The sequence below is a fragment of the Rhinopithecus bieti genome, unplaced genomic scaffold (genome assembly GCF_001698545.2).
Source record: "Rhinopithecus bieti isolate Rb0 unplaced genomic scaffold, ASM169854v2 scaffold_1012, whole genome shotgun sequence".
NCBI classification, from domain to species: Eukaryota; Metazoa; Chordata; class Mammalia; order Primates; family Cercopithecidae; genus Rhinopithecus; species Rhinopithecus bieti.
Window position 1 is genome coordinate 1,072,687 of NW_016803312.1, and position 20,439 is coordinate 1,093,125.

Sequence of the window (20,439 nt, forward strand, 5' to 3'; positions counted from 1 at the left end):
TAGGTTGACTAATAAAAGGTCTAATAATTCAGGCACACACTTTGGCCAAGTTTAGCTTTATCACATCTAAAAAAAATTCATGTATAAAACAAATATCAGTTCAAAAATATAGATTACTTTTTAAGAAGAACCTGCTGGAAATATAAAATAATTAAATCTGGTGGAAAGGAACTGTTACACCTGCCTGAAATTGAGAGGCTGTAATGTTAATGTACATTACAGTATCATTAGGTACAGGTGCTCTCCAGGCAGCTTGTTTTACTGTTTAGACTGTTTAGACCAGAGGTACTCGACACAAATTTCCAATTCATGTTACTTAGAGGCGCCCTTAAAGTGCTCCATTCCCCTTGCTTGGTACTCCAAAAAACCGTCCTGGTCCCATTATCCTGTCCTTTCAAAGAAGCATAATGGCCAGCCATTCTGGACTTCTAGAGAGAGCTCTTCAGAGATTTTTCTTCTAGAAGATTAAGATGTCTTTTAAGAATTACAGGTTCAGACATACACTCATCACAACAGTCTAGATTGCTTCAAAATATGAAATGAAGCTGAAATTAATTTTTACATTTAATTTTATACCTTAAATTTCTATATCATTGAGATGCCAATGTTTTAATGAAAAAGTAGAAAACAGTATAAAATTCAGTATCACCTATTTGTCTCAAATACAAGTACAGTGAATATTAAACAGGAATGACAACAGAGTAGCAAAAACAGAACTGGTAGATTTGCCCAAATTAACTGTTTCTCCGAATTTGAGGTGTATGGCAAGCTGAATGTTTGATCACTCAGCAATTGTTAATTACATTATCAGCTTAACACTTTCAAACACTACGGGAGGCATTTCTCTGTTCACATAGACTTAAGTACACATATACTAAGCTGTAAATAGTCTGCCTTCCATTAGTTTGGTCTCTAAGCACTATAGATATGTAGACTTCAAATCAATCTATGAGACCCAGTGACCCTCTCTTCAGAGGCATTTGGCAAATGTCTTGAAACATGAATTGTAAATTAACATAGGTACAATCTTGATAATAGGAGTCCCAAATATGTATTTTTAAAAATGTTAACATTGGGGAAAAAATTATAATCATCAGCTCTATTTCCTGAAAAAGTTCAGTTGAGGTAACCTCTGCAAGTCACAGCTCCACATTTACATACTGTTCTGACCCTCTTTTTGGCTGGGCTGTGGTCAATAGAATCTGAAGATATATCTCCAGAACCTGAAGACACAGAAAAAGAAATACAGGAGAAAGAGAGTTAAGACAATTTAGAATAAATTTCAAATTTTCTATTATATTAGCTTTATTATCAGTGTTAGAGGGTACTTACATGGTCAAGACCCTTAGATTAAGTTAACTCCCAAGGAAATGTAGTTAGTTCCCTTTGAAATATTTACAAATAAATGTTAATATTCAGATTCAAATCATAATGAATTGTCTTGAAAGGATGGTGCGGGTTAATAATAGGTAAAGTTTATGTTATTAGCCCATGTTTGTGAGAAAGGATTTCTGAAATGATGAAACTTACTGGGAATATCTAATACACACTCATTTCACACAGTATGTAAAAACACAGTATGTAAGAGGTTAAGCAATGACAATATGTAAAGGAAAGAAAACATTTATATTGTCACAATAAAGCAAATAGAATTAAATGTTCTTTTTAAAAGCCAGGTTCAAGTAGGAGTAGAATAAATCTGTATGTGATTTAAATCATATTTTGAATCTTTTGAATATACATCTCTTAGTAAAAATTCAAAACTGTAGGCTTATATATATATATTTTTTCCAGACAGAGTCTCTGTCGTCCAGGCTGGAGTACAGTGGTGCTATTCACGTCTCAACTGTAGCTTCAACCTCCCTGTCTTAAGCCATCCTCCCACCTCAGCCTCCCGAGTAGCTGGGACTACAGGCACATGCCACCACACCCGGCTAGTTTTTTCATATTTTGTAGAGACAGGGTTTCGCCATGTTACCCAGGCTGGTCTTGAATTCCTGGGCTCAAGCCTAATGCGGTGGGATTATAGGCAGGAGCCACCATGCTTAGCCCACAATTAAAAAAAAAAAAAAAAAAAATACAAGTAGTACAGTATTAAGGAAAGATTCTACAATAAATAAATCAGTTTCCAAAATGGAAGTTCTGAGAAAACACGACGTAGAACCATTCCTCAGCTGAAGGTCAGGCAGACCTGGGTTGTAGTATTAGCTGTCGGATTGGCTTTGGACCTTAGGATGACAAACTTAGTGCTTCAACCTTTCATCTTTAGTATTAGTTTGGTTCAGATATCTAAGGTCTCTTCCTAGTCGGATTTGATTCTTCATATTGAAACTGACACCAATTAAACTGTACTTGAAAAGCATACCTTTCATTTGATAATCAAAAGTCAGCTCTTCTCCAGCATTTATCGTTCTCGTGGAAAACAATGCTATTCGGGGAAGACGAGTGTCGAGGTTATCAATGAAAACATTGAACACCTGAAGATTTGGGTCACACTAAAAAGGAATATTAGAACCCATTTAAGTAAAAACGGTGTGAACAAGCCCTTCTACACGCCATATAAAATGTTTACTTTCCAAGAGATTTAAGTTCCACTGGAAATTAAGTTGCTTATTGCTTAGAGGTCTTTGAGGCATGCACATTTAAAAAGATTGTTTTCCCTTATAAAAATTTCAGACAAGTATAAAATAGAGAAAATAAGAAATCCCTATGTATCCACTATGCAGCTTCAACAATTAGTAACATGCTTGCCAATCTTAGTCATCTAGTCCCAAGTGTCTTTTTTTCCTGGAGAATTTCAATGCAAATCCCAGATTACATTATTATTTCACCTGTAACTATTTCAGTAAGGCATATACTTTAAAGAACTAGAATAACTGTGTTTAAAAAATCAAATCTGCACTACAGAAATCAAATGTTACACCGTATGGAGTTTCACTGCTTAAACTTTTGATCCAAACTCTTCAATGGTTTGAGAATATGACAGTAACTTACGGAATATGCAAGAAAAAAGATGTAGTGAGTCATACTAAGAAATCAAAACCGTGTAATGGTCTTTGGATAGAACATCTCTATTTTGAGACTATCTCGAATTTATCATTAAGAAAAAAATTCTTCAATGTTAATCAACAAACAAGGGACCAGAAGATCTCTGCTAATCATACACTAATTTCTTACTATGAAATCCATCAAAAGTTTAACATTGTCTACTTCCTTTGTATGTTCAGCTACATAACTTTGTGAGACACACTATCCTTATTATCTACAAAATGAAGATAATGTCAACCTAACAAGCCTAATGTTATCCACTTAGTACTTAGTAGGTAATCCAAAATTATTAACTTCCCTAATTTTGGAAATAGTTTTATAGAGTCCAGAATTCTGCAGTTAAGTTCCAGCTGTATTCTAAGTGTTTTCAGATATTAAAAGGTAAGAAAATACTAATTTATAATTTAGAAAATAGCCCTACATAAATACTCTACAAATCTTTAAATTTTATAAAAAGTTAACATGTTTACATTTTAAGAAAATACATTTACCTTAGTTTGTACATCCTAAAATTTAGTCGTGTTAACTTCCATTAAGACACAGTTCTGTGTAATTCTTGGACACTTTACCTCTTAATTGCTCTGCTCATTGTAATATGAAAATAATACCTACCCTACACAAAGTTACTAGAAAGTTTAAATGAAGTAACATATGTAAAGACTCTTGCAAAATACATGCTATTAATACTCGGTAGGCACCTCAATGTTTAATTTTCCTAATACAACAATAATACCATAACTTAACAGAAGTTGCCCTCATTATAAAATACGTATTTTGGAAATGTTAAAAACATATGTAGTTTAAAGAGAATTATTTTTTAGCTATGGAAACTAGTACTAGGTTGAATTGTTAGTTGCGTCTAAAGTTTACGTATGTCTTCTTACGCTGTGATTCACAAAATGAGACACATTGCCGTATCGAGCCGCATCCACTGTGAATTCATCAGATTCATAGTCCAGATCAAAGAGATACGTGATTCCCTTGTTGTCATAGAACTGTCCCCGTCTTTCAGCTTCTTCACTTGTGATTACCTAAACAGAAAAAACTATAGTATATTACGTAGCTACTGAACCAAAGAAGCATTCATCTACATGTTTACTAATATGCAAATACCTACAAATATTTAAAAAGCAAGAAATTCGAGTGTCATCAAAGCAAACATTCACACTAAGAGTCAGATGGAAAGAGGTGGGAAAATGAGGGGAAGAAAAATGATAATGCAAAAGATTGATGACTTTTTTTTTTTTTTTTTTTTAAACAAGGTCTCACTTTGTCACTCAGGCTACAATGCAGTGGTGCCATCATGACTCCCTGCATCCTTGAACTCCTGGGATCAAGTGATCTTCCTGCCTCAGCCTCTTGAATAGCTGGATCACAGGTACATACCACCATGCCCAACTAATGATTTAGTTTTTGTAGAGATGTGGGGTCTCACTATGTTGCCTACACTGGTCTGGAACTCCTGGGCTCAAGTGAGCCTCCAGCCTTGACCTCCCAAAGTGCTGGGATTAATGACTTTTTAAACAGGATTCGAGCAGTAAGTTGAAACACTGCATTACTTTCATTATAATCAGGATGTTCAAAAAGCTATACAACCATAGCTCTCTACAGGACAAAATTGAATGTTCAAGAGTAAATCTGCAAGTATATGCTCTAAATTATGATCCAGACACATTTTTCCTGTAACTTATCTATATGCAGTTACAAATGGAAAATGTTAAAAATACAGGGGAGAAGCTATGTTAACTTTGGAATGGAAGGTTTCGTTTTTGTAGAATACGTTATTTTCATGCAATTCTGTAAGTCTAAGATTGTCATCCACAGTTCAGCTCTTAAGAACACAGTTTTATGACACGCTCAGCTTAAGAAACTGAAAGTGTCTAAAGTGCTTTATGTTACTAACCAAATTTGGCTGCTGCACTCATTAAGAATGCAACTTAAAAAATTTTGGTTAACCAAAAGAGTAATTTGATTATGTAAGATCTTGTATACTGAATAATTTATAATAACCTACCACTGTCTAAAAGTATAAGAATCAAAACAGACACCTAATTTAGTTTCAGAATTCTAGATGAATACAGATAATTACAGGTGACCCAATTCCAACTAAAAAATCCAGAGTTGATAACTCCAGATATGTAGCCATGCTCGTGTCGTTCTAGTCACAGCTCAACCTACCCTTCAGTTTGAAGCAGTGTGGTGCCATGGTGAAGATGACTGATTTTGGAGCTCTGAATCTTGGTTCTTATTACTATGTGACCTGTGTGACCTCGGGCAAGGTGCTCAATTTCTCTATAATAATGGACATAACAGTACTACCTCTCAAAAAAAAAAAAAAAAGAAAAAACAAAAAAGAAATAGTACTACCTCACCGTGTTTTGGAGAGGATTAGTGAATTAATACATCAAGTGCTTAGAATAGTATGTGACACATGGCAAATACTTTTTACATTCATATATATATACACATAGATATATGATTTGTATAAAAATACATTTGCTAGTATTTGTATGGTAGTTTTGAGAATGGTCTTCACAGTTCAAAAGTAAGTTACAGATGCACAGAGCCTAATTTTCTTACGCATGCAACAAATGCTTGTGTATATTTTACAATACTTACAAATATAGTATCTTTCATGTTGATCCAAAATAGAGTTCTGCCAACTACATTTAACCATATTTGGTCAAATAGATGAAGTAAATTAAAACTTTCAAGTTTCAAAGCAGCATGTGTTACATCTGAGTTTCTTCTTAGGACTTTTGGATAAAAACACTTGTCATATTTTAAATTTTACAAACGCTAGGTTTGACTACTAGGAATGTGTATTTGTTGAAAGATGACTATACCGATTTAACATATTGTTTTGTTCACATAAAAGTTTTTTATTTCTAAACATGCCAGTGAACTCTTCTCCTAAATCAGAAAATAAATTTCTACATATCTGCAAATGAAAATTTCAAAATGTACCAAGTATCTGTTACAGAGATAAAAAGGTAATTTTCCAAAAGTATAAACCTTACATGCCCATCATTTACTACGTGGCAAATTATACATACCTCTCCAACATATTCCATGACAAAACTCATTCTTTTAATCTTCACAAGGGTTTTTACACCCCAGCCACGTCCATTGCTAGTTCGAAAAATGCAAAGCGAATACTGTGTGCCTTTTTGTACAATCCTATTGGGACAATCAGGTCCACATTGACACCTTGAGTTGCATTCATAGATGGGAGTACCAGGTGGGATTTTAATTTGTTGGTTTTTATTATAAGCCAAAAGAACTCCAGCTTCAGCAGGACAACATTTTTGAAAGAAGCAATCTGTGCACGAACAACCAAAGGTAGCTTCATTGACTAAGCTGATTCCAGGAGCTGGTTTGTATTCGTTAATGTAATAGAAGTCTGAAGGTGGGCCCTCTAAATCAACAGTATTTTCAACAAATATCATTCCTTTATGATTCTTCCTTCTGTTGAGTTCATCTTGCCATCTCTGCAGAGCTATCCTTTGTTTAGCCTTCTTCACAATGTACTCAGCGATGGCAGGTTTCAAAGTTTTGTTATTGTTTTTCGGAGTTATTGCTTTGCCTTTCTTTACCTGAGATAAATAATTATGCTTGTCATTAGAGAATTGCTGAAGCAGTAACGGGCACTTCAGATTTTGCAAAGGTTCCCAAGTATTTGTAGAATCTGGCCATCCTTTCCATTTTACAAGATAATATTCCATATCCTTAAAATACAAAAGAAAATAAAATGCAAATCAGATGGCTATTTCCCAGTTTTACCGAAAATAATTAAAAATCTTAAAGAGTAAGGTATCCATTACCATTTTTATTACTAACAGTTCAGAACATGTAGTCACAGGTTCCTAACACATGAAGTATAAATCATACAAATAAAAATATTTTTCCTTATATTACATAAAATATGGAATTTAGATGTGGCATAACATGTTTGATAAGAGGCTATAGAGTTTTACCTGGAAAAAGATGAAGGTACTGAAACTTATGACTATGTTACTAAATGGTGATTTAGGTTAAACCCAGATGTATTTATTTTGATCATGGAAATAGATGGTCCCAAAGCTAACTCTTTATGACCTAGGTTAGTGGCTTACTTGGCCAGCAATAGATTCAGGCATTCTTAATGTCCATAACTTAATATCATACACCAGACACGAGGGAACTCGTTTCTCAACATCATGGGCACACGTTCTCTAGATGTTCTAGAGATGAACTGTCCAATACAGTTATAACTAGCCACATGTAGCTACTGAAAACTTGAAATGTGGCCAATACTAATTGAGATATGCTTAAAATATAATACACACTAAGGCTGGGCACAGTGGCTCATGCCTATAATCCTAGCACTTTGGGAGCCCAAGGTGGATGATTGCTTGAGCCCAGGAGTTCGAGACCAGCCTGGGCAACATGGGAAAACCCCATCTTTACTAAAAACACAAAAATTAGCTGAGTGTGGTGGTGCGCGCCTGTTATCCCAGTACTAGGAAGGCTGAGGCACGAGAATCGCTTGAACCTGCGAGGCAGAGGTTGTAGTGAGCCGAGATTGCACCACTGCACTCCAGCCTGGGTGACAGAGTGTGAGACTCAGTCTCAAACAAACAAACAAAACACAAAGCAAAAAAAAAACCACACTGAATTTTAAACACTTAGTATTATACAAAAAAAAAAAAAAAAAAAAAAAAAAAAATTAAGTATCTCAACTTAAAAAAAATCTTGATTACAGGTTGAAATATTTTGGATATATTGGATCAAATATATTCTTGAAAGCAATTTTAGCTGTTTCTTTTCACTTTGTTCAATGTGGTTAGTAGTTGCTGAATGGCGTCTGCAGCTTGCATTACATTTTTATTGGACAGCTCTCTTCTAGAGAATGCTGATTTAGACTCACCCATGACTGGATTAGGTAGCAGGCACTTAAGCCACCTAATAGCAACTATTCTAATTTATCCCTCAGACTGTTGTTGGCCACGATGCCCTGGCAACAAGGCACCACGGTATCTTGTCTTTTCACTCCAGTGACTATGTTTTCATCCCTTAAAGTAAGGAAATGCCATGTTTAAGTTTCTTTTTAAAAAGGCAGTTAAGGCTTGACGCAGTGGCTCATGCCTGTAATCCCAGCACTTTGGGAGGCCGAGGCGGGTGAATCACTTGAGGCCAGGAGTTCGAGACCAGCCTGGCCAACATGGCAAAACCCTCTCTACTAAAAATACAAAAAATTAGCCGGGTGTGGTGGCAGGCACCTGTAATCCCAGCTACTTGGGAGGCTGAGGCAGGAGAATCGCTTGAACCCAGGAGGAGGAGGTTGCAGTGAGCCAAGACTGTGAGTGAGCCACTGCACTCCAGCCTGGGCAGAAGAGCGAGACTCCATGTTAAAAAAAAAAAAAAAAAAAAAAAAAGTAAAAAATAAAAGATAAAAAACACACTTAAGTGTGTCTAATAAATTTTGAAGTGGTCTCAGTAATTTTTTTTTTCTTCTGGAATAATATATAGCCACATGCCCAAGGGGTAACATTAGATCATAAAATGTCTTCTGAAATAAAAAGGGGATTAAACTGCATTGGACAGTTACATTATCATTTTAAGCCATAGATAGTGAAAAATCTTGTTGAGATAACTGCTTTTCCCTGAGAATTTTAAGAAAGTTTTTATATAAAGTACAGATGTCCATGACAGTTGTTTTAACAGTTATAATTCATTAATCAAAAGGTCTAAGCCATGTGATATCTGCCATGTTGCTGAGGCACAAATTGGGCTAGGGACACCATGAGGCAGCTGTGCAGGAACCAGGTGCCCACCCAGGAGTGTGCTTATTTTATCCCCACTATCTGCATCTTAATGTTTTGTTTCATTATATTCTATTCAACAAGCAGTAATCCTTGTGAATTAAAAGAACTTTGCTTTCTTTTGAAAATTGGTCAAAAGTTTTTTTCTCTTAAAAAATGTGATTAAATAGTGTGCAGATATGCACAAAAACTGCATTCTGTGGAAATACATATTATGGCTCCAGGAAAAAAAAAAGCTTCAATGTACATTTTAGTATTTGTCAAACTAAGCCCCAGTAATGCCTAAGGATTTCTTCCTCCTTTCAGGTGACCGCTACAATTCAGGACTGCTGTTGGTGGGTATCTGTTCACACTGTAGTAGATACGAGATCCAACTGGCAGCATCTAACTTTTCTACTCCCCTTAATTCTAAACATTTTAAATTTTTCAGATGCTAGAATAAAGCAATGCAACCCTAGTCCTCTTTTCTTTTTTTGGCTACAGTTTTCCTACCATAGCCCGGGTTATACCAAATGTTCCCAGCAAACAATGAAAGAAACAGAAATGGTGGCTTTAAGTCAATGGTTAAATCATCCAGGAACTTTAAACATTGGCCACTGACGTTATTTCCAAAATAATAATTATTTCCAAATTAATTGTATTTAATCTTACATGAATCACTTGCATTTTAAATGAACAAGTTTTGCATGCTAATCACATTGGTACCTACTTGAATTTATGAACAGGAAATATGCTTATAAAACATGAATACTTTAGCAGACTAGTATAGAAATATTAGTAAGATTCTGTGTCAACTTGGTAGACATATTTTATAAGCATATTTTATTAAGATATTTCCACTTTGAAAAATAATTTTACACAGAAAACCACTTTCAGAAACAAATTCAATAAGCTAAAATGCCAAATAAAGGCCAAAAAGTTCATAAGCTTATTATATCAATATCTTATTCTGACATGTAATCAACTCTTGATTACCTATAGAAATGGAATCCCAGTGGCAAAAATGATCCATAAATCACTCCTATGTAATTTGGAATACATCATATGAATTTTTTCTTAATCACATTACCCAGCCAAGGCAGGTGAATCATGAGGTCAGGAGTTCGAGAACAGCCTGGCCAACGTGGAGAAACCCTACTTCTACTAAAAATACAAAAAATTAGCTGGGCATGGTGGCGGGCAGGCGCCTGTAATCCCAGCTACTTGGGAGGCTGAGGCAGGAGAATTGCTTGAACCGGGGAGGCGGAGGTTGCAGTGAGCCAAGATCACACCACTGCACTCCAGCCCAGCCCGAGTGACAGTGCGAGATCCCGTCTCCAAAAAAAATAAAAGACATTTCCCCCAACTATCTTTGGTGTCAGCCATTCCAATATTTTAGTATCTATAATAAGTATATGAAAGTTTTGTCACTAGGGGGTATGGGGAAATATATTACTAGCCTTTAGGAGTAACATCTCACAGGGAAAAGGCAGCAATAACATGAAATAAGTAGCAACGTAAGACATTATCACCAGAATATAGAGGGAAATCAATACAGCTCAGACAGTAAGAAAAGGGAAGACAGAAAGCAGTACACACTACACTCTGAAGGAGTGAGAGCAGTGATTGAGTAGGGAACATGGCAGGGAAGATGAAAAACATGGGCAAAAGCTGGAAGCTAAGATTTGCATGAAGTATCCAAAAAATAGTGAAGAGATGGATCTGTCTAGCTTTAAGGTTTGGAATGTTGAAACAAGCTAAAACTTGTAATGGTAAGGCAAGAGCAAATTTTAGACAACCATAACACTTACTTGGCTGAGACACCTGAACTTTACTGTAGGCCAGTGGTTCTTATAGTTCTCAGAAACCATGGTGCCTCTGGGGGAGCTTCATGAAGTACATTTAACTCCATCTTGTTAGTTAGGAACAATTTTACAAATCTATTAATTGCCAAACCCATGGACTCTTCAACCCCCTCTTATTTGACCTCTCTAAGGCAAAGCCACCACCTAACCATTTCTCAGATTTCCTTCTTGCTCCTCTGTATTTTCCTTGCTGAGACTGCTTCCCCTGCCCATCACTTGCACAATGGAGACACTCAGGACCCTGTCTGGCACCCCTTTTCACATGAACATGTTTATCCCTTTGGAGAATCAGATGAAATCAATGGACCTTTCTCTAACAAAAACCACATATAAAATATTTTGGGTAATTTTGGGATATTTGGATTCCAGGTTTAGAGAATTCTTACTATAAACGATCTCTTTGGACAACCTTATCACCCCATGGTTTTAACTATTAATTATATGCTGATGACTCGCCAAGTTTTATCTGCAGCCCAATATAACCAATAGCCTACCGGATGCTTCTTAAAGCAACCTAACCACACGGAACTCACCACTGTCCTTCCACATCAGATTATTTCTGTATTCCTCATCATGGCGAATCTTACCTGTCCACCTACTCACACAAGCCAGAAACCAGGTTATCTCAATGCCTTCTTCTCCTCAATCCAATCATCACCAAGTTTCTTTAGAGATGGACTTCTTCCTGTCGATCTCTATTTCTATAGCGTTAGTCACTCCAGGCCCTCAATTCTTGCCTGCATTCTTACATTAATCTTCCAACTGGTTTCCCTATTCCAGACTTACAGCTTCAAACACTCTATCCTTCTTTACTATAGAGATGTTTTGTAAAAACAAAAAATCCACAGAAGCAGCTATTGTTGTTTTTGCTTAAAAACTGTTCATGGTTTCCACCCTGCCTAGGGAATAAAGTTCAAAGTTCCTCTTTTCAGAAAGCAAGTCACTCTGGAACTGTTTCCTGATGCCTCTCTGGCTCCGTCTTCCATGACGGCCCCATTCACACAACACACACTAGCCACAATGAACAACATGCCAGGCCTTTTGATGCCTCTGCTCTTTGGTCACAAACTTCTCCCTAATTAGGAGGGCCTTTCCCATTGGCCCAATGAATGCTTGTCTCATCTTTTAAAACAGCGTTCCTGTCCCTCATACCCAAGAACTGATCATCACCAACTCCTTTTTGTTCCAATTTCCAATTTAAACTCTAAGGTATTTGCGGGAAGGGATGGAATCTTATTCTTTATAGCCCCCAAATGAGCACAACTGCCCACCGTATTTTAGGCTGTGACTAAATGTTTCTGAATGTATAACAAAAAAATGAGTACCAAAGGGTATGCGATATACAAATCACAACACTAACTGTATGAATTCTTAAAGGAAATACAAGCTGATAAACTTGGAGGTAGCCATTCATGGTTTCTCAATATTTGTCACCTGCTGTCTATAGCCAACAAGTGGCAGCAAACACCAAAACTTTAAAAGAAACATATGGGAAGACAAAGAACAAAAAAATGTGTCTTTCCACTAGCTAATTTTTTCTACCAATTTTGAAATCATCATCATATTCAGTATCAGTGTTAAAATAACCTGAATCTGTCTGGGCACAGTGGTTCACTTTGGGAGGCTGAGGCAGGAGGATTGCTTGAGCCCGGGAGTTGGAGACCAGCCTGGACAATATAGTGAGACCCTGTCTCTATAAATTAGCAGCATGTGGTGGCACATGCCTGTGGTGGCACATTGCCTGTGGTTTTAGCTGCTCAGGAGGCCAAGATGGGAGGATCACTTGAGCCTGGGATGTCAAGGCTGCAGTGAGCCAAGAACAGCCACTACTCCACTCCAGCTTGGGCAACAGAGTGAGACCCTGTCTCTAAATAAAAAACTGGAATTTGATTAAGAAAACACACGGTTCCATGGGAGCATAGTCTGAGAACTATCATAGTCATGGAAAATCACTGAATTTTCATGCCAGTAAGAGTAGGAATTGTGATAGCCGGGTTAGAGACACAGAATTGAAAAAAGTGAGCCACATGACATTGTTAAAGTATTTTCTTAGAGCTCTGTTTTCCTGATCTCTCAAATACAGGTTGTAGTATAACGATTTCTTTTTTTTTTTTTTTTTTGAGACGGAGTCTGGCTCTGTCGCCCAGGCTGGAGTGCAGTGGCCGGATCTCAGCTCACTGCAAGCTCCGCCTCCCGGGTTTATGCCATTCTCCTGCCTCAGCCTCCCAAGTAGCTGGGACTACAGGCGCCCGCCACCTCGCCCGGCTAGTTTTTTGTATCTTTTAGTAGAGACGGGGTTTCACCGTGTTAGCCAGGATGGTCTCAATCTCCTGACCTCGTGATCCGCCCGTCTCGGCCTCCCAAAGTGCTGGGATTACAGGCTTGAGGCACCGCGCCCGGCCAACGATTTCTATGTTACTCTAGTTCTTTACCACTCTAGGTTCAGTCAGTGTTTTAGGAATATCAACCTACTGTCAGATGTGGACTTGTATTATTTTGTACCATGCCGCATAGGGATGGTTCTCGAAACACAAAAGTACCTGTATACTTTAAGAAACCAAAGCTATAGGCAATATTTATTGCTTAGCTTACTAAGCTATGTGCATGTCCATCAATGTGTACAAAGGATCTTGTTCTTCACTGAACTATCTTACATACTCGTAGTTTTGTCAGAAATTATTCTGTGTGAAGGGGTGATGTAGCAACAATAATGCTGCAGAAAAATTGCCCTGCATTGAGACTAAATACGACTATAATTAACACCCTTTAAGTTCAACTTGACCCTTGACATGAATTTATAATAGTAACAACCCTTTTGCCTTCCCCCACAGAATTCTTTACATTTCTCAAGTTGGCTATTTCAGACATCCTCCACTTTGTTCAACGTTCCCATCCCTACATCCTGTGTTATTTTCAGTGATGTATGACCTTTGTTCCTAATGCAAAGGGAAAATGGAAACCACTAGGCATTAACTGCCTTAACTTCCAGCCTTCCATGGCCATGGAGCTAGAGAGAAGGTGGATGCAGACATGAAAAGAGAGACGCACTTCCTTGGTCAATTCTTCTGGTCTCTTCAGTATCTCTGCTGGTTCTCACTAGCATTTAAACAGTCTCCATTTTTAAAAAGCAAAATAAAACTAAACCTCCTCTGAGATATAAATGCTTGTATACGTAGGGAAATTCTAAAAGACATATTAAGTTGCTAAGAGTGAGAGACTGAAACTAGGTCACAGCGTAGATGTCAGTATCTGAACTTTTATAACATTCACTTTTAAAACTACATGCATAATATCTCCTCAAAATTAAAAAAAAAGTACTATCACAATGGTCTTTTCAAAAAACTTGAAAAAAATTATAAACACCCTTATACGCATGTAGCCCTCTCGTTTTCTTGAAAGCTACAATTCATGGAAGAATTGTCCATACTACTTAACTCTACTTTCTTACCTCCAGTTAATTTTTTTTTTTTTTTTTGAGATGGAGTTTCACTCTTGTAGTGAGGCTGGAGTGCAATGGCGCGATCTCAGCTCACTGCAACCTCCACCTCCCAGATTAAAGCGATTCTCCTGCCTCAGCCTCGCGAGTAGCTGAGATTACAGACATGCACCACCACGCCCGGCTAATTTTGTAATTTTAGTACAGACAGGGTTTCTCCATGTTGGTCAGGCTGAATCAAACTCTAGACCTCAGGTGATCCACCTGCCTCAGCCTCCCAAAGTGCTGGGATTACAGGCGTGAGCCACTGCATCTGGTCTGGTTCATTCTTTAATTCATTCCTTTGGCTCTTCTCAGAGGTGCTCTAAGGGAATGAGTGACCCTCCATTACTAAATCCAGTTGATTCTTTCCAGTTCTTTGACCCACTGTTTAATACTCTCCTGCTGACATCTTTTCCCCTGGTTCCCATGATTTACTCTTCCCATTTTCTTTTTTTTTTTTTGAGACCGAGTCTTGCTCTGTCACCAGGTTGGAGTGCAGTGGCACGAACTTGGCTCACTGCAACCTCCACCTCCTGGGTTCAAGTGATTCTCGTGCCTCAGCTTCCCGAGCAGCTGGGATTACAGGCAAGCACCACCACACCAAGCTAATTTTTATATTTTTAGTAGAGATAGGGTTTCACCATATTGGCCAGGATGGTCTCAATCTCCTGACCTCATGATCCGCCTGCCTCAGCCTCCCAAAGTGCTGGGAATTCAGGCGTGAGCCACTGCGCCCGGCCAACTCTTCCCATTTTCTGACTACCTCTCTTGCCAGTGTGTCTCAGTCTCTGACAGTCCTTCCTACAAGTGTCCCCACCTACTCCTCACAGCTCATCCTCAGTCCTTGTTCTCTGTTCATATTTGCTTTGCTTGGGCTACTGCAATCGCCTCTTGCCACCCTCAACCCATTCAGGGCACAACAGCCAGAGTCATGTTTTCAACACATGTATCTCAGCACACCACTCCCCTGCTTAAAACTACTAAATGGTTCTCTACGCCCTTAAGAGGAAGTCCAAAATCCTGTCCTCGGCCTATGAGGAGCAGCACTCTCTGGGGCCTGCCCACACGGCCAGCCTCATCGCGCTCCCTCCTACTTGCTCTGTTCCACTCACATCCTCTATTCCTTGAAGGCCCTCTTTCTACTGCTTGAAGTCAGGCTGTCTTCTGCCTCTAAATCCCTCCCACGTATCCCTTTCTTCCTTTAGTACTAAGTTGAAACATCAGTTCCTCAGGGATACCTGGCCAGTCTCTCCAGGATAACTGAGATCCTTCTGTCACATCAACACTTACCTCAACTACAATAAGTACTTTGTCCAACTGTATTTAAGGTATTTCTACCCTCACTGAACAATAAACTCCAAAGGATCAGGGACCATACCCTCATATCACTCATTCCTCAGATTCCCAATTCCTAGTGCAGGACATGGTAGATGGCCAGTAAATACTGGCTGAGTTCATGAATAGGTAACTGTATCCACTCCCAAGGCTTCCCTCTCTTTTTGCCAATTACTTTAGAATCTATGTTTCTAGTTAGATCTCACTATTGATTTGAGCCCCACTTCCAGTTGGTTTAAGTTCCACTTAAAATGTCCTCAAGAAAGTATATTTTGAAAGTACTCAAGAAAGTTGAGTACATTTTAAGTAGAACTTAAACCCACCAGAAATGGGTCCCCAAGCCCAATCTAGTTCCTACTCCTGTATTCCTGGGGAACAGTAACATTGCCTACACCACTGCCCAAGTCAGAAACCTGTATTTTCCCTAGACCTGGCACCCTCACTGCCATACCCCCACCCAACCCTGTGACCACAAGCCACAGACATACATTTTACATCCTTATTTTTTTAAAAAGAACAGAAGAACCGCGCACCTACTTTTCCTTGACATCATTAATACTTTAGTCCAAGCACCACTGTTTCTGGCCTGGTTACTATGAAAGCCATTCAGAACATGCAGCCGTGCACGTGTTATCTCCTTCCCTATCAATCCCCTTTCTTTTTTGCAGAGAGAAAATTCTCTCAATCACAAACCTGATGTGTCACTGCCTTTAGAACCTGCCAACTAACTCCCCATTGCCTTAGGATGGCTGAAAAATCCTTCACCCACCTCTCATTCTTTCCCACGTCCATCTACTATCACCTCATTCTCCAGACAGAAGCCACAGTCAAGTACAATGCTCACCTTTGGACAGGCTCCAATTGGACATCACTTCTGGGAAGCTTTCTGTGACCTATCCAAGGTGCACCTCCCACAGATCTTGTAATGATGTGTGCCACAGCACTTTTTATACATCTACACTGCAACGGGCTATTTGTCAAACTTTCTCACTAGGCTGTGAGTTCTTTATAGTGAGGGGGTTTCTTATTAATCTTTCGATTCCCAGTGCCTAACACAGTGCCTGGCACACAGAAGAAACTCAAATATTTGTTGAGTAAGTCTACGAGAAAAACAAACAGGAGACACGAGTCAACAGAATACTGCTATCATCTAAGCATGAAGCCAGGAAGGCCTAGTCTAATAGTGAATGTACGCCCTAGAAACATGACTGAAGCAAAAGACAATTCAATTCAATGACCATGGACCAAACACCCATTCTGTACCGGGACTACAATGAGACAGTCCTGGCCCTCAAATGGTGGATGATTTAGCAGGGAAGATCTGATACAAACAAGACCATAAAGTGTTACAAGTTCTAGAATAATGGCAAGAATGGTGCTTTGTAAATCCTGAACATAAATCAACTAATTTTGCTGGAGGTGAGGAACGGCAGGTGGTTCTACAGTCGGTGGTGACCTTTGCACTGAACTGTGCAGGCTATGTAGGATTTTGCGAAGCAGGGAAGAGAAATGGTAGTATTCTGAAGAGGGAATTAGATGAGGAGAGGGGACACAAAAGTGCATGATATGTTCAAGGCATTAGAATGCAAGCTGTGTCTGTTTTTGAGCTATGTTTCCAATGCTTAGAACAGTACCTAGCTCATAACAGATGCTCAGTACATCTTAGCTAAATGAAATAATCTATAAATATTCCCATTTCAGAAAATAGGACAGATGACAGGAGATGAGGCTGGAAAGGTGGCGGGTGGCCAGATGACAAAAAACCTTGGTCCTATGCTAACGTGTCTCAGATGAGACTAGTAAACAGGGAACCATGAAAAGGTCTAAAGCAAGGCTTGAATGCAATCAGAGCTAGGTTTAAGGAACAACTATTATGGCCTGGTGAAATATGGTACTGAGACAGTGTCTTTCATGAGCTAAGTGGAGGTGGCCACACAAGAAAAGGACAAGGTTGTAAGATCCTTCACCTACTCTGAATTTGTAAAAGAAAAAGAGAAAGAGAAGAAAAAACGCAGAGGTATGCTGAACTAATGCTGGCTTAGAGATTCAATATCTATGCCAGGCAGAAGAAATGGGGGATGTATGTGGGGTACTGAGGACATAAGCGAGCAAAGTAAAGTCACTTATTCCGAAGCAAGAAAAGGGATGAACTGATGAGAAAGACTAAGGAGAAGCTAAATAGCAAAAATGATCTGAAACTAAACTACAAAACTCAGGATTCTGTACAAGAATCTTGGTAGCTCCCTTAATGTAAGCACAGACCCATAAGTAACTATTACTAATTCTCTCTGTGAAAGTACAGTAGGAATGAACAGGAAAGGACAAAGAGACAGAGATAACATAATATGATAACCCATTAGATTTAGAGGGTAAAAAGAAATGAAGAATTAAAGATATATGCAATCATTAGGTTAGGTAAGTGGGAGAATTGTTTCCGTTAACCAAGATAGGGAACACTAGTGCAAAACGCAGGTATGAAGGAGGAAAACAGGTGCAGTTTTGAATGTGAATTTGGATACCAGTTCGAAATGAAGCCCAGAAAGGGTTCAAGGCCTCAGAAAGATTGAATGATGAGCCAAACACATACAAGTAGAAACCACTGGGAAAGAGGCTGCCTACAGAGCAACTACAAGGTGAGAAGAGGGCCAAGAACAGAGCCTTGAAGACTATCAACGTTTCAGAGGGAGGGATAAAAGATAGTAAAGAAGGTTCCTAAAGAACAGTAAGAAAAACAGGTGGAAAAGAAGTAGGAATAGAGGTAACAATAATCACAGTAAACGCTCATATAGCATAATTACTATGCCGGCCTTTGTTCCACACATTCTATCTATATTAACTCATTTAATGCTAGTAACACCCTGTGAGAATGGTACAATAACGATCCTTGTTTCAAAGATGAAGAAAATGAAAGAAAGGCTAAGTAACTTGCTGAAGATCACACAACTTGTAAAAGAGGCAAATTTTAAACCTAGACAATCTCTCCAAAGATGAGAGTTTCAAAGAGGAAAAGGTAGCCAACAGTGTTAAATGGGGAAAAGTTGAATAAGATGCAAGGTCTTCAAATCTGACATCTAAAAGGTTACTGAGGGGCAAAAATCAGAATAAGGTGGGTTAAAAAGCTAATGGGAAGTGGACAGACACCTCATAGAATGGGAGAAAATTTTTGCAAATCACATACTAATAAGAGATTTGTATCCAGACTATATGAAGAATGATTACAAGAATAAACAGACAATCCACTTTTTAAAATGCACAAAGGATCTGAACAGACATTTCTCCAAAGATATACAAATGGCCAATAAGCACAGGAGAAGATGCTCAGTATCATTAGAGAAATACAAATCAAAATCACAATGAGATACCACTTCAAACCCACTAGGACAACTATCATCAAAAAGTCAGATAACATCATGTATTCGCCAGGATGTGAAGAACTGAAACTCTTAATACACTGCTGGTGGAAACGTAAAATGCAGTGCTTTGGAAAAGAGTCTGGCAGTTCCTCAAACAGTTAAACACAGAGTCACCATATGACCCAGCAATTCTACTCCTTGGTATATACCCAAGAACCATGAAAACTTATGTCCACACAGAACCCTGTAGACGAATGTTCATAACAGCATTATTTATAATAGTCCCAAAATGGAAACAACTCAGATGTCCACGAAGTGATGAATAAATTACATGTGCTATATCCATACAATGAAATATTATTTGGCAATAAGACGGAATGAAGTACTGATATATTTTACAACATGGATGAACCTTGAAAACATGCTGAGTGAAAGGGGCCAATCACAAAGGACCACATATGGTATGATTCCTTTTATATGAAATGTCCAAATACGCAAATGGACAGACAGATGTAGTAGTTGCCTAGGGCTGGAGGTAGGAGGGTAATTGAGGAAATCTGGGGTAAGGGGTGGTAGCTAAGGGGTTTAGTGTTTCTTTTTGGGATAATGAAAAGTGTTCTAAAACTGACTCCTAAAGTATACTAGAAAATTTGTGGTTTTTTTTTTTTTGAGACTGAGTCTCGCTCTGTTGCCCACGCTGGAGTGCAGTGGCATGATCTCAACTCACTGCAACCTCCACCTCTGGAGTTCAAGCAATTCTCCTGCCTCAGCCTCCTGAGTAGCTGGGATTACAGGGGCCCGCCACCATACCTGGCTAATTTTTGTATTTTTGGTAGAGACAGGGTTTTACTATGTTGGCCAGGCTGGTTTCGAACTCCTGACCTCGAGTGATCTGCCCGCCTTGGCCTCCCAAAGTGCTAGGATTACAGGCATGAGTCACTGTGCCCGGTTTAAAAAATTTGAATTGTACACTTTAAATAGGTGAGTTGTATAACAGCATGTGAAATATATCTCAACAAAGCTGTTAAAAAAGTCAATGGGACATGCAGTAGTAGAAAAAGACATAAAACACTTGCATGAGTGGAGAGGCAAGGCCAAAGAAGATTCTTTGAAGGTTAGGGAAGATCTGAATATGTTTACTGACTAAGATATATCAGTAAAAAAAGAGAGCTTGATACAAACAAGACACCAGAGAAGGAAATAAAATCCAGCAGGGTGCAGTGGCTCACACCTGTAATACCAGCACTTTGGAAGGCCAAGGCGGGCAAATCATGAGGTCAGGAGTTTGAGACCAGCGTGGTCAACATGGTGAAACCCCATCTCTACTAAAAGTACAAAATTAGCCGGCCAAGGTGGCAAGTACCTGTGGTCCCAGCTACTCAGAAGGCTGAGACAGGAGAATTGCTGGAACCCAGGAGGTGGAGGTTGCAGTGAGCCGAGATCACGCCACTGCACTCCAGCTTGGGCAACAAGAGCGAGACTCCAGGTCTTTAAAAAAAAAAAAAAAAAAAAAAAGTCCTAGGGGGGGGAGAAAGGAAAAAAAAAAAAAAAAGGGGAACCCCCTGGAAGAAAAAAAA

General features: G+C 38.7%; 1 protein-coding gene across 6 annotated transcripts in view; it reads right to left on the reverse strand.

Annotated features, from left to right (window-relative positions):
- Positions 1-44: 44 nt before the first annotated feature.
- Positions 45-20,439, reverse strand: part of SUV39H2 (SUV39H2 histone lysine methyltransferase) — a 24,981-nt gene continuing 4,586 nt past the window's right edge. For 4 of the 6 annotated variants that reach the window (XM_017874361.1, XM_017874345.1, XM_017874353.1 and 1 more), the window contains 4 exons: positions 6,105-6,776; positions 3,933-4,079; positions 2,366-2,495; positions 552-1,223 (listed from right to left, as the gene is read on the reverse strand). In XM_017874361.1, the coding sequence (XP_017729850.1) occupies positions 1,117-1,223; positions 2,366-2,495; positions 3,933-4,079; positions 6,105-6,773 (1,053 nt within the window). In that variant the 5' untranslated portion in view covers positions 6,774-6,776 and the 3' untranslated portion in view covers positions 552-1,116. Of the gene's footprint in view, positions 1,224-2,365; positions 2,496-3,932; positions 4,080-6,104; positions 6,777-20,439 lie in introns of all 6 variants that reach the window. The other 2 variants (XM_017874322.1, XM_017874336.1) reach the window with 2 other exon arrangements.